The following is a 14,924-nucleotide window of genomic DNA, read 5'->3' as shown; positions in this document are numbered from 1 at the left end:
ATACTATAGTTTTTGACCTGTAGCTTTATATAGACTAAGGCTTGAATCCTTTCGGAATGTTAATGGCCAAAGGTTTTTGTAATGTGAGGGTGGGTGGTAGGATGGGTATGAGAGGAATGGGTTGGTAATATAGGGAGAGGCTGGTAGCTGTGTGGGGAGATACAGACGCGGCTCCTCCACTGTATTCTTGTATTTGTGTGTACTTTTAGGCTTTATCTAGAAATTTAACTTTGCATAATAATTATCCTGCCCATAGTATTCATCTGGTGATTCGCCAACTATAGTCGTTCTCAGCCGTCCACTGTAGTCGCGCTCTGTCGCCCACTGCCCAGTATTGTCGCTCTCAACCGCCCACCGTTACTATTGTCACTCTCTGCCACCCATCGCCTAAAATTGTCGCTCTCTGCCACCCAGTATTGTCGCTCTCTGCCGCCCACTATTGTCGCTCTATGCCACCCACCGCTCACTATTGTCGTTCTATGCCGCCCACCGCCCAATATTTTCGCTCTATGCCGCCCATCGCCTAAAATTGTCGCTCTCTGCCACCCAGTATTGTCGCTCTGCCGCCCACTATTGTCGCTCTATGCCACCCCACCGCCCACTACTGTCGCTCTGCCACCCACTGCCTAAAATTGTCGTTCTCTGCCGCCCACTATTGTCACTATGCCGCCCACCGCCCACTATTGTCGCTCTATGCCACCCACCGCTCAATATTGTCGCTCTATGCCACCCACCGCTCAATATTGTCGCTCTCTGCCACCCACCGCCGACTATTGTCGCTCTATGCCACCCACCGCTCAATATTGTCGCTCTCTGCCACCCACTGCCTAAAATTGTCGCTCTCTGCCGCCCACTATTGTCGCTCTATGCCGCCCACCGCCCACTATTGTCGCTCTATGCCACCCACCGCTCAATATTGTCGCTCTATGCCACCCACCGCTCAATATTGTCGCTCTCTGCCACCCACCGCCGACTATTGTCGCTCTATGCCACCCACCGCTCAATATTGTCGCTCTCTGCCACCCACCGCCGACTATTGTCGCTCTATGCCACCCACCGCCGACTATTGTCGCTCTATGCCACCCACCGCTCAATATTGTCGCTCTCTGCCACCCACTGCCGACTATTGTCGCTCTATGCCACCCACCGCTCAATATTGTCGCTCTCTGCCACCCACCGCCGACTATTGTCGCTCTATGCCACCCACCGCCCAATATTGTCGCTCTCTGCCACCCACCGCCCAATATTGTCGCTCTCTGCCACCCACCGCCCAATATTGTCGCTCTCTGCCACCCACCGCCCAATATTGTCGCTCTCTGCCACCCACCGCCCATTAGCGATCTGCGGCCACAACCGCCCAACAGCTGACGACACCTGCCAGATGCCTCTGCACTACTAACTTGCACTCTTAACTTATACTCCAAACTCGTAAATAATCAAATCGAGTTAGAAGATAAATTATTACGAATTCGTATATATATATGTATGCCTAAAAATTACAAAGATATTACACAACGATATAATAAATCAATATAAAATGAAGGGGTTGGATAATGTGGGAGCGTTGGAGCCGAGTGGAGCCGAGGGTGGCCGAGGGTGGTCGAGGGCGGCCGAGGGTGCCGGGCCGACCACTCACACCAGCCACCATGTTGGGAGCTGCCGCCCGTGCCTGCTCCTCTGTCCTGAAGGCGGCCAAGCCTGCTGTGGCATCCCTGTCCCTGCAGCATGGAGGGGCGAGGACCATCCCGGCCGTGTACGCTGCCCGTAAGTTACCTGAGGGAGGCGCCGAGGGCGGGGCTGAGGGTGTCTAGGCGGCGCCGGTAACTCCGGCTAACATGGCCGCCTCTCCCAGCACCGGCTGTGTCCCGTCATGGCTATGTTGTGTGGGCACTACTGCTGGGTATTGTGGGGCATGTCGTGGTGTGAGGGACGGGGTACTGGCTGGTGGTGTGAGGGCCGGGGTACCGGTGGTGTGAGGGCCGGGGTACCGGTATCAGCTGATGTACCACCCGGCCACCATCGGTAATACACCCGTACCGTACACCTCACTCCCTCAGGGTGTAGGGAGACGGGTCGGGTGTGGCAATAATACTACTGTTATTGACGTTAACATTGTAGTAAAACTAGAATAGTCAAGATTGTATGTAAGGCTGAAGGACCTTCCTTGTCTGGGCCAGCAGGCCTATAGTGTTGCTTATCTCGGGTGTAATGCCCCTGAGGTAGCCCCCCTCCTGCCCCCTCCCTCGCTGTGCCCGTGTGCCCAGGGCTGAAATATCCCCAAATATTCCTGGATGCAGCCATAGGACACACCTTGTCACACCTTGTGCTCTAATATTATGTACGTGTAAAATAATTTCAGGTTTATTAACCTTCTTGACTCCAGGGGAATGGTGGTAGTGTATTGGTCGGGAGTGGTCTGGTGGTAGATGGTGGTTAATTAGCACCATAGTCACTAGTACTGCATGGAACCTGGTGGCTGCCCGCACTGTATTATATGGCTGGCAAAATGTAAATTCTGCATTTGTTTTGCACTTTTTGGGTAAAGTTCAAAATAAAGAAATCAGTATGGCTATGGTTCAGTTCTGTTCATGCCTTGTACATAATTGCCTATAAAATTCATAGTAGTAATGTCGGAAATGAGGTTGAAAATTAGACGCCCAACCCATGTCTGAAGGTAGTGACAAGGTTCCGTCTGTCCTGGACTGACGATAATGGTCCAGGATGGACGAAAATGTCAATTGACTGTTTAGTTGACAAATTTGCACGACTATATTCAAAGTGCTCTAAAAATTTGACTAATGGAAATTAGATGAATGGAAGTGGAAGAACATGGGGGTTCTACTAGTGTTGTATCACTAATACTTTCAGCTGGGGGTATATAGTCAATAAGAGGCTAGCATTGGTCAGACTCCCTCAGATGTTGGCAGCAGGCTGGTGAACCATAGTCATGTTTTATCTCCGCTGCATTTTCCCTTTGAAGGAGGAAAAAAGCTTTTGGAGGGGGAGAATCCCCCTCCACAGGCTTTTGCCCAAGCCAGTTAGTTGGAAGTGAATCCTACCAATAGGGTATTTAAGCCTGCTGCCTCTATAGTGGACATAGCCTTTGAGAACACAGTCTAAATCTATATTAGCATATTACAGTTTGCAAACTGTTGATCAGATTTATAGCGAGTGAAGATGAAAAACTAAGTTACTATGAAAGAGATCAATAGTTACAGTACTATTAGTTGGAAAAATTAAGTTGAAAAAAGTCCCTATGCTCCCTAGTTAGTCCAAATATCCATAGCTGGGATATTTGCTAGGCTCTTTATGCCCATAATGAGCAGCTTGGTCAAATCTTGACTCCTAAATACTGTAACTCATTAGCCTGACACTGGAAGACTTATGGAAGATTGCACATGTACAAATTTTTAACGGTGGCATTGTGGACATTAAAACTTTTCCAGTCTCTCAGGCGTTTAATGTAAAGTTTCATGTATACTGTACTTTGAGTATCAAAACTGAAGACAGATTAAGGTAGAGGCTCATGGGGGTGAGGGCTGTTTAATTGGGTCAGGTTAGTAATGATAAAATGGGGTCATCTTGAGATGATTTTGGGGCTTAGCGTCCCCTTGGCCCGGTCCTTGACCAGGCATCCTTTTTGTCCCCCCCTCCCCCCCCCAGGAAGCAGCCCGTAGCAGCTGTCTAACTCCCAGGTACCTGTTTACTGCTAGATGAAGAGGCATCAAGGGTATAAGAAACATTGACCATTTGTTTCTGCCTCCACCGGGGATCAAACCCGGAACCTCAGGACTACGAATTTCAAGCGCTGTCCACTCGGCTGTCAGGTTTCCCTGTCAGGCTCAGCATAAATGGAGTGCAGATTATAAAGTTTTATATTCAGGCAAATGTTGTATAGTTAATGCAGAAGTTGCTAAATTGTATTAAAGTTCAAGTATGTTTATTGAGACAAAAATACATCTCAAAGAGATAGAGTAGCTTAGGCAATTTCTACCCCCCCCCCTATAAATTGTATATTGGAAAGATTCATGGGTGGGGTGGGGGTGACTTTCAATGTCTTTGCAACCCAGACAAGGAGTTTTAAATAGAAACCTACTTGCTTGTGATTATCCCCATTTGGTATTGCATGCTTAATGTTAGTTACATATGTGCAGTACAATAATTCATATAGTGTAGTATTGAAAATTATTTGGTGTGAAGTTTATTAGCCCTTTTTAATGCCCTTAATATTTCTGTATTTTTTTTCTGAATTATAATGTTAAACTTGCTGTAAGTTATCATTATTACCAGTTTCTTTGAGTATTGTATTGTATACAATTATATTTTGGGTAAAGTTATATGATTTTTACTTTGTGATGAGACAGGTTTTGCGTGCCATACATGATCATGGTGACAGATCCTGGCCAACTGAGGTACCGAAGTAGTAGTGTACTGTTCAACATCCTGGCCTACTTGCTCCATCTATGTTATCATTTCAGAGCGCAATTATGCTGCAAAGGCTGAAGCTGCCACTCAGACCGGAGTGGCTAATGGCAAGGTTGTGGCTGTAATTGGTGCTGTGGTTGATGTCCAGTTTGATGGAGAGTTGCCACCTATTTTGAATTCCCTGGAGGTGGAGAACAGGACACCCAGGCTGGTTCTTGAAGTGGCCCAGCATCTTGGTGAGATATATCTTAGTTTGTTTTAAGGACCTAGTTGGTTTAAATTTGTACTTTGTGCTTTTTGTATACCTGACCCATTTTTATTACAGAAGTGGGAACAAGCGGTACAGTAGTAAGGAAATGGTATTCAGTTGATAAATATTTTTTTAATGGGTTATATTGATCTATTTGGCTAGCAGCCAGAGGAATATTATGAAGATTAAGTTTGCCATTTTAAAGAAAAGGTGTGCTTTTTTCTCTGCATGAGGGAAGACTGTCTGAATAAATCATGAGCAGAGCTGTTAATTAACCTCAGCCAATCCTGCATAAGAAAAAATTGGATTACAGAAGACTAAAGTCCACCTTTTTCACCTTGGTAAGAATAACATTTTGTTCCACTGTACTGTACATGATTAAATTTCAAAGAATTGTACAGGGATTGAATAAGGACTTGCTGGATTGTCAGGACATGCTTTTCCAGACTAGTGACGGGCAGATGACAACTCCAGTGATTCATTATCACATGCTCTTGCTGTAACAGCTCAACTCGGTTAAACTCGAAAAAGTTCATCCAATGCATATGGTGCCCCTTCAACTCCCAGTTTGTACAGTATATTTAGGCTTGCTAACTGGTAATGTCGCCCATCAAGCTTGTGCATTGATAAAAAGAATGTTTAAGTGCACAGGCAACAGAATTTGGGTATGATGGGGCCTTCAAAGCAGGTCTTCCTACAGTTCTCTCCATACAAGTTACTGAACAGGACAAGAGATGGGAGGGGGCCCTAGAGAAAAGCTGCTACTAAGTGTGACTTGTGCCGGTGAGGTGGGGACCTGATGTCTGATCATGGATATTTTTCAGCTCAAATTGAAAGTGCTTGGTCCCTAGTCATTCATTTATATTTCAATTATTACCATGGTAGGGATGTATAGATAGGGATATCTTAATTAGTTCTCGGATATTAAGATTAATGTATGGCAGTTCCTGTGGTGCAGTGGTAAAACTCGCCACCCATGCGAGAGCAATTTGGCCTTGGCTCATATCCTGGCCGGAGAAGATTGACTTGGTGTCAATCCTTAACTGTATGCTTCTGTTCACCCAGCAGTGAATGGGTACTTGGTTAAGTGATTTGATGGGTTGTATTCAAAGGAAAAATTAAGATTTAAGGACCTGCATGAAATGCTATGAATCCTAATGGCTTTAAAAGAATGTAAGAACTTGTGTGTTGTATATATATTTATTTAATATAAAAATTGTGAGAAAACTTGCCTATACTTTTGAGTATTAATTGCAACTCTATTTTGCAGGCTAGTGTGTTAGCCAATCCTATTATTTCCTTGTTTAATCACCAGATTTGTCAAATCACCCTCCCTGAGCCTTATGATTGTCTTGGTAAGATTGAGGAAGCAAACGTGCTAGTGTCCAGTGACTGGATGATGGTGTGACTCCTCTAGATGGAGGTGGTAAAGTGACAGGCTGGGCAGGTGTTATCTAACAAAGTCAGAACACCTGCTGCCAAAGTGGATAACATTACACTTAAGTCCACAACTGTCATGGGGCTTCTCGGTAGCCTGAGAAGCAGGGTGGGGGCAAAATGCTGTGTTGGTGGTTCAGTAGTGTCATTTTAAGTACTCTACCTGTGTAGAAGGTTTAGTGGTTGTGTGCCTTCAGGAAATGAAAGTTTGCTGGATGTGTGTGTGTTCATGTTAATTTTTAAAGGGTAATTTAACTTGTAATTAATGCTGTATTGTCCCCCCCCCCCCCAAATTCTTATTTTTGTTCATTTGTAACAAGCAAGTTTGTTTATTACAGGAGAGAACACAGTACGAACTATTGCTATGGATGGTACAGAGGGTCTTGTTCGTGGTAATGTTGTTAGGGACACTGGTGGCCCCATTTCTATTCCCGTTGGTCCAGGAACACTTGGCCGTATTATTAATGTAATTGGTAAGTTTTTACTGTTTCTGTAACCTCTGAATAGTTGGAATTTTATCATGCAGGATCACTGTTAACTGCTCTTAACAAGGGCTGCCTGTACAGTGTTATTTTAAACCCCTCTTAAATACATACATGGAAATTTAAGGTGAGCAGACCGAATACTATAAACATTTGTCGCTGCGTGGTCGCCCGAAACGAATGGCGCACACCAGGAAAGTTACACAGGTACTGTCGGGCGCGCGAAAGTGTCGAGTTATTGGATTAGATTTTTTTATATATACTAGTATATAAATGAGCCGCAAAGTAATCCAATGCACATTGATTTAGTATAAGATAATGTAAGGGTAAACTGTTCACCAGTGGCTTAGAATTTCATTAACACTTTTGGGTTCTGTGCGCATGCCAGACTACCCCAAGGTGGCCCGGGCATTTCCCGTGAGCTCGTGGCAACACTGGAATGTGTGCACTCTGTTTTATCACCTCAATTTTTGTTGTATGTCGTTCATTTTGGTATCAAAATGTTTGCAATAGAATTCCCTACAGGGGTATATGCTTACTGTCTTAAGGTCCAAAAGCCCGGCGTGCCCCAACTGCAGCAAAACCAAAAGTCGGCCAAGCGTTACCCGTGAGCGAGCACCCATTGGCACACCCGCAACATCCACTCACAAGTGTATTTACGCTTTTAAAGTTTCTCGCCTTAATTTTCACCTCGGTTTGCAATAGAATCGGAAGATGTTGGGTACATTTTAAAACCAGTCCCATAAAGATCAGATAAAAACTTGAATTTTAACCATTTTAATTTTGAATGCACCTATGCATCCATACCACGCATCTGTAAAGTTATTTATGGGCGCAGCACACATCGCCGCCTTACGAAAGTGTTGATGAACCACTTGATAGTCTTTATTATTCATTAAGACTAGTTTTTGACTGGCCTTTTCATTGGTACACCTAAAGGTACAGCACTGGGTTCTTAAAATTAAGCCTCTTTGGTTTCAATATTAACAAAAAACACCCATTAAATAACCTTTGCTGAATTGCCTGTCGAGTTGCTAATTCTATTTTGGACTAGTTGGTAGAGCAATGGCCTTGTTTTTTTGTAAATCGGCATTAAATCTCCAATTGTCAAAGCATTTATGCATAGTTCTTTCACTCAAATCTTTATAATACATCTGTCCTCATATCCCTTCAAAAGTGTAACCATGCTGCACTTGTTGCATTTTCTTGATAATTGCCCTATTCTCTGATAATACTGTTGCAGTGAAATTCCTTTAGTGTGTGTGTGTGTATCCATAGTTGGTCTCTATAGCTAATGGTTTGTTCATGTTTACTCCAGGTGAGCCCATTGATGAGCGTGGTCCAGTTCCCACCGAGTTTTACTCTACTATTCATGCTGAAGCTCCTGACTTCGTTGACATGTCTGTTGAACAAGAGATTCTTGTAACTGGCATTAAGGTGGTAGACCTGCTTGCCCCATACTCAAAGGGTGGTAAGATTGGTAAGTATTTGGTTTATGCACAGTTGAGGTACAGTACTCTCTATTATTTGATACTCTATATATTCCAGGTATTGAAATATATATATATTTTTCTTCATTATTGGTAAATATATATTTATTCCAGGTCTGTTTGGTGGTGCTGGTGTTGGCAAGACTGTACTCATCATGGAACTGATTAACAATGTTGCCAAGGCTCATGGTGGTTACTCTGTATTTGCTGGTGTAGGCGAACGCACCCGTGAAGGCAATGATCTCTATCATGAAATGATTGAGTCTGGTGTGATTTCCTTGAAGGACGACACCTCTAAGGTATCTTTGGTGTATGGTCAGATGAATGAGCCCCCAGGTGCCCGTGCCCGTGTTGCTCTGACTGGCCTGACTGTAGCAGAATACTTCCGTGATCAAGAGGGACAGGATGTGCTGCTCTTCATTGACAACATTTTCCGTTTCACTCAGGCAGGTTCTGAAGTGTCTGCTCTTCTTGGGCGTATCCCATCTGCTGTAGGTTACCAGCCCACTCTAGCCACTGACATGGGTACTATGCAGGAAAGAATTACAACTACCAAGAAGGGATCCATCACATCTGTACAAGCTATTTATGTACCTGCTGATGACTTGACTGATCCAGCTCCTGCCACTACTTTTGCTCACTTGGATGCTACTACTGTGCTGTCTCGTGGTATTGCAGAGTTGGGAATCTACCCTGCTGTGGATCCCCTAGATTCTATCTCTCGTATCATGGACCCTAATATCATTGGCGCAGAACACTACAATGTTGCCCGAGCTGTGCAAAAGATTCTTCAGGTGGGTTTTTATTGAATCTGCATGCATTGTGTTCTGGAATGTTAGTATTATCATTTAAAAATATTGATATTGCATAAGCTAATGTTTGGTATTTTCTTCCAGGATCATAAATCACTGCAGGATATCATTGCTATTTTGGGTATGGATGAGTTGTCAGAAGAGGATAAGCTTACTGTTGCACGTGCCCGCAAGATTCAGAAGTTCCTGTCCCAGCCCTTCCAGGTGGCAGAAGTATTCACAGGTTATTCTGGAAAGTTTGTCTCATTGGAGAAGACCATTGCCGTAAGTAAATCCTTTAAAATCATAGTTCTATAACATGTTTATTATATTTGCTACAGAATTAACTTTCATTATCAGTGTTTGATTTTAGTCTTTTTACAATTCTTAAATTTGCTTATCTCTGTGTTTAAGTGTTCAGGCAGTTATGGTAGAAAGTAGATATGATTAATTTTGGAGGTGGCATTAGAAATGTACCTCCTCTCGTACTGGTGTGCTTTGCTTGTCAAGAGCTCTTCTAGAGTATGGAATATGGGTCAAGTAGATTTATTACTGGCTCAATTAAGTGCTTAGAATATGTATGCAGAAGCTGGCATGGGATTTTAGTTTTGTTTGGTAAATAAATAACTATTTTATATGGCTATTAGTAGTAATATCAGTTTTCAAGGGAAGCATCTTAATCCTTGGAAGTTGTAAACCATGCATAGTAATAAAAGTAAAATGATGGATGCATATTCTATACTCGCCTAATAGTTTGCAGGGATTGTTTGGCTCATTGGTCTCGCCTGTTTACTGTCAAGTAAATGGTGCATAGGTTCCCAAGTCTTTTCAACACTTATCTACATTTGAAACTGTAGATGTGGTCTGCCACCACCACCACTAAGTGCATTCAATTTGTAGTGTACATCTAAACACTGACATTGAAAATTCATTGTCTGTAGCAAATTTGGATACCATTTCCACCTGTCTGTCCTTGTGTAACCTAACAATTCCTCCTGGCAATTTTGTATGTGTGAACTCTCTACTAATTACACTTGGTAGTTAGTATGAGGTTAAATTTCTGTAGCCTATCCTTGTAACTAGTACTTCTTGGTCTAGTATACCTCAGAATTTAAAACTTTGACTCGCTATGGACTATTCTAGAGCCACTTCTCTAGAATTGGTCTGACACTGATATAAATTCTTATCGATTCCTCGTACAGATTTCTAAAGGAAGTTTTTGTTGGCCAACCTGGCATATGCTGGCGATATCCTTTTAATATGGATTTGGTACCGGTACATGCTTGGTACTCCCATTGAACCTACGTGGGATATTGACCCCAGATATTTATCTACCTAATTCCTAAATTCACTTTGGTACATTGTCTGGTGTTTTCTTTGCTAGTCATCTTGTGATAGATTCCCCATTCCTTTCCCGTTCTTATTTGTACAAGGTTCTGTACTGCATGCATAACACAGTACTCTGTATATTGTGTATTCTTTCCAAAGCTTGTTCAAATTTATGCATTTTTTATATACAGTACATAAAGTATTATACAGTACAGTCATTTCAGTGTTGGTTATTCAATAAGTAGATATGGGTTCTGAGGTTTCTACTGAAACTCAATCAGGGGTTTCACACATTACCCCCATAGACTCTGGCTGTGGTCTGGGAGTTCTACCTCCAACACATCTTCAAATACACAATGAAGTCACATTAAAGTGATGTATTGATGTTTTCATTGCTTCCTGGTTTGGGTGGCCAACTATTGACATTTGCCATTCTTTTCAGTGTAGTTCTATGAATGTTTGTGCTTTATGCTGGTCTTCCCTTAGCACCAAGTGCATCACATAATTCTTCCTAACGGTGCTTGATTGCCACGAAGACAACCGCTTGTAAATCACCACACCCTTCCTTCTGTTGGGGAAAAGATGCATCTTAGCAAATTGAAGGATGTTTCCTAATGGCATGCCAAATGTTTTTGCCTCTAAAGAATTCAAACAAGTACTGTATCTTGGGTTTTTAGCATTCGGCAACAAATTCGGTCTGCAGAGTAAAGAATTAAAAATGTCCTTGGTCCATGGGCTGGAAAACATGTCTCGGGGGCAGTATAAAGGATAAACTTCAAAACTAAATTTTTCCATAAGAAAAACTTTTCACCTCTAGACTGATTTGTATAAATTATCAGTTATCTAACTGAAATGGTAAAAATTTAGATGGCCCTTTTATGGTGGGGAACTCTAGTAGTGGTAAACTAGTAGCAGAATAACTGAATTTAACCAGCAGCATTGCTTCAAAATAGGGAAAGTTGCTCATGTCCTACCACGAAGTGTGAAGTGTTGCTCTTCCTGGATGGGGTCTGCCATATACTGGACTTCCTAAAAGTTCTGTTATTAGCATTACTTACTGTTGTAAATAGACTTCAGCTTTTATCTTCTCGTTACATTACCACTTCAATCTTTTCCTTCGATACCAAGTCTTCTTAAATTGCTGTACTCGTCAGTCTCTGCTTGCTTTGAAAGGTTCAGCATGTGAATGTTTGGTTTAAAGAACTTGCTGATCTTCAAATGTTCACTGCAGTTAGAGCCAACTTAATAGCATTGGCATCTTTTGGTAATTACTTCATGACTAACAACCAGAACCTTGGTAATCCTGGTCTGGATTAGGATGGAATTGTGATTGAAAGAAATTTGTCTATTTACCATCACATTAATTAATGTTAGTACACATTTGTGCATATGTAAAAATATGTAATGAGAACATGGATCATTTCGATTGTTGGAGGTATTGGGCTGCTAGCCACATACAAATAGTGTATTATAATATTATAGTACAACATAGCTATAGGAAAGCAGTTTATAAAATATGATTTTGGTTTGTATTATTGCAAACTTGTACCGAAACTGTCTGCATTGTTTCTCGATTATCAAAATGAATTCAGTGGTTCTAGATTGATCTGCACTTCGACAGTTGGCGAGTGTATGAGTCGACTCAAAAATGTTGACCTGAAATCTTTATACAGGAAAATATGTATAATTCGGGTAAATTGCTAGGCTGTTAATTTAGTGCCAATTCCCTGAGATTGACAGGTTTCCTTAATTTTAGGAATTATTAATTTTTGTTGTTATGCTATGTTCAAACATGGCATAAGCATGTCATGTTAAGGTTTTTATTTACATGGTTCAATGGAGTTTGTACATTTTTCTTTGAAGGTGTTGTATAACAACCACATGAACATTGATTTTGCTATGAGGTAGCTGTCGGTACACATTTGTTAGTTTATATGAGAGTTCTTGGCGTGTTCTGTAAAATCTTTAAAAAAAAAAAAAAAATCTAGATGTATCTTGGCAAAATTTAACTATAAAGTATTGTAAAATGATACGAATGGTTTTTGATATGGCTCTGAATTTAAGTATTACCTAGATGGGCCTGACATTATTGCAGTGCTATTGTTGTAAAGCCATTAAACATGGTTAAAATATTTTTTCATAGTCATTTGCTATTAGAAAATTTAAATGTGGCACAAAGTAGAAAGGAAAAAAATTTAATGTAGATATGCTAGTTCGGATAATTGGGAAGACTGTAGTTTAGATAGATGCTTTAAAATTTAATAAAGCTATTAATGAATTTCAAGCGTAGAAATAGACTGTAGCATGACTTTGATTCACTAAGTGCAGTACGTGTGTAATAATTTCAATTGTAACTTGCTTGGTTTCTCTTGGCAAATACCAACTAAACAGTGCACTGCACTCTGGTACAGTCAGACTGTACCAGGGGCCTGTTGAAAGTCTTGATCTTGGGACCTAAGTAGAATACAGTAATATAATTCAGCTGTAATATTGTTTTGCTTTGAATTCTTAGTACTGTAACTTGAGTACCAGTGTTCTTAGTTACTGTTGTATTGGCATCCTTGGTGATATTTAGTGCCCTCTGATTATTCTGCACATTTGGTGCTACATTGCCTTCCCGGTTTGGTGCCTTCTTTTGATGATTACTTAGTTACTGTAAAATCTATCTACTGTATCTAGTCTGATTACATGTCTAAAACTGATAATTGCCTTTTTTGTACTCTGAAAGTACAGGTTCTTATCCTGGTGTTTTTATACTGGTATTCCAACACAAACCATTCATTGCTCCACTGGACGTTTTCGTAAATTGAGGATAGTAAGAATTCCTGTTTCTCCCTTCATTAGTTCCTGGTCTTAAGTCATTTACCATGGGAAATTATTTCTAATGTTCTGAATATTGGTATGCAAACGTTGATGTACAGGTATTAAAGTTGACTTGTTGAATGTCCTGTGTTCATGTGGGAAGCAGAAAAACTTCAGGGGATGCTTCTGCCCAGACAATAATGGAAATTCAGACATCTCATTGTGATCTGTTGAAATAATTCTTGGAATGATTTCTTCAATTATGCAATAATATGGGTCAGTGTATATACCACTTGGGCCAATGTTGGCTATTGCTGACTTTCCTCGTTGCTGTCAAAAGTTGATTGTCTTGCTAGCAGTTCCTTGCACATTAACATCTCCATCACCAAACTGATGAATCAAAATTGTGATCACCTTAACTGATGACATTTTCTACCACCAATGTTGGTAATGCACGTTCTTCATAGCTAGCAACTTTGAACATTTAATTGGAAATTTAGGAATCTAAACGGTGCAAATAAGAGTGGCTGTCATCTGTGGAATCATTTGTCAGAGGCTTCTAGTAGTCTGCTTGCCTTCTACAAATGGTTGGCATTTCTATTCATGAATTCTATATAAATTTCTACAATCATTCATAATGCAGCTGTAATCCTTGGGTAGATGGTTATTTATTAAGAATACTAAATTGGGTAATTTCAACTTTGTTTCCCTTGATTTTCCCTTTTGTTTCAATTTCAACCTATTCCCTTGACCATACTTGTCAGTAACAAAGTGGGCAATGTCTAGCTAGGTTATATATGGGCCCCTACACGATTAACTTCACGGCAGACACCTGAATTTTACTGTGAATTACTTTGTCCCAAAAGATGTACACTTTGTGGTGCTTTTTGATTACTTGGGTATATAATGTACAATTAGTTTCAAGGTTAGTTTGAGGTAATAATACATTGTATACTATCTGAAGTTTCATACTTTCTCCCTTTGTTTTTTTTTTTCAGAGTTTCAAGGAGATCTTGGCTGGAAAGTACGACTATCTGCCAGAAGCTGCTTTCTACATGCAGGGTGACATTCAAGATGTTCTGGAGAAGGCTGAACAGTTGGCAACTCAGGGAAGCTAAGTTTTATGATGATAAAGTCCCCCTTAAATTAATTTATGTACAGTGCTTTTAAATGGTCCAATAATGTTTGTGGCAAAGAAGTGCACTGGTGAAGTCTTAAACTATGGCAAAACACTTTATCTTGTATTCCTGAAAAAGGAGTCGTTGTACAGAATTCCAGTGAGAATGTAAATTTATATAAATAAATGTGAAAGCTACTGGTGTTGACTAGTAATTTTCCTGTCTACATCTACCAATGTGATTTAATACTTGAGAAAATGGCACAAGTAGTAATACCAGACCACAAGTATTTACAAACTTCCCAAAGAGTGTCTCTGGTGGAAAAATCTATGATATACAGCTTTCCACTTTCATAAAGAAAATTGCATTAAATATGCTATTCAGGAGTGTTCCCAAGGTACAATAAATACAGGTTAACTATAACCAATGATTGTGTTGAGGAGGAACTACAAAATCAAGTACTTTATTATGTGTATAAATAGTTTCCTAAGCAGAATATGGATGTCTAAATCTTTAATTAACCTCAAAGCCTGTAATATGCTGAACTTTATAAGAATTTATTCTAGGACAAGAAATTTAATTATAATTCATTGTCTGGGGACAGGCAGCAAGTTTATACATGCAGTACATGTTAGGCTTATATCAAGGCTCTTCTCCCCCCCCCACCCCGGTTGAATTACTAGCCATCCCCAGGATTGCAACCCCACACAAGCTGACTGGGTACCTATTGACTGCTAGGTAGACAGAGGCATGAGGCGGCAGGTAACAGGGACAGCCAATTCTGTCCAGGCTAGAATTCT

General features: G+C 41.0%; 2 protein-coding genes across 2 annotated transcripts; both read left to right on the top strand.

Moving 5' to 3' along the window:
• The first annotated feature begins 866 nt into the window (after positions 1 to 866).
• On the top strand, positions 867 to 1,337 carry LOC138350991 (putative uncharacterized protein ENSP00000383309). The gene has a single exon (XM_069302457.1). The coding sequence runs from the start codon at positions 867 to 869 to the stop codon at positions 1,335 to 1,337; it is 471 nt and encodes a 156-aa protein (XP_069158558.1).
• A 201-nt stretch (positions 1,338 to 1,538) lies between these two features.
• On the top strand, positions 1,539 to 14,322 carry LOC138351017 (ATP synthase subunit beta, mitochondrial-like). Its single transcript, XM_069302490.1, has 7 exons — positions 1,539 to 1,764; positions 4,479 to 4,661; positions 6,451 to 6,585; positions 7,913 to 8,074; positions 8,199 to 8,878; positions 8,981 to 9,160; positions 14,005 to 14,322. The coding sequence occupies exons 1-7, from the start codon at positions 1,554 to 1,556 to the stop codon at positions 14,122 to 14,124; spliced, it is 1,671 nt and encodes a 556-aa protein (XP_069158591.1). The 5' UTR covers positions 1,539 to 1,553; the 3' UTR covers positions 14,125 to 14,322.
• Positions 14,323 to 14,924: the final 602 nt, after the last annotated feature.

The sequence above is a fragment of the Procambarus clarkii genome, chromosome 48 (assembly GCF_040958095.1).
Source record: "Procambarus clarkii isolate CNS0578487 chromosome 48, FALCON_Pclarkii_2.0, whole genome shotgun sequence".
Lineage (NCBI taxonomy): Eukaryota > Metazoa > Arthropoda > Malacostraca > Decapoda > Cambaridae > Procambarus > Procambarus clarkii.
The sequence above is the reverse complement of the archived record's forward strand: the minus strand, read 5'-3'. Positions and strand labels throughout refer to the sequence as shown.

Coding starts and splice junctions, on each gene's coding strand:
- LOC138350991 (XM_069302457.1), top strand. CDS start 867: ATGCCGCCCACCGCCCACTATTGTCGCTCTATGCCACCCACCGCTCAA.
- LOC138351017 (XM_069302490.1), top strand. CDS start 1,554: ATGTGGGAGCGTTGGAGCCGAGTGGAGCCGAGGGTGGCCGAGGGTGGT. Junction 8,879..8,980: donor CTGTGCAAAAGATTCTTCAG/GTGGGTTTTTAT, acceptor ATTTTCTTCCAG/GATCATAAATCACTGCAGGA. Junction 9,161..14,004: donor CATTGGAGAAGACCATTGCC/GTAAGTAAATCC, acceptor TTTTTTTTTCAG/AGTTTCAAGGAGATCTTGGC.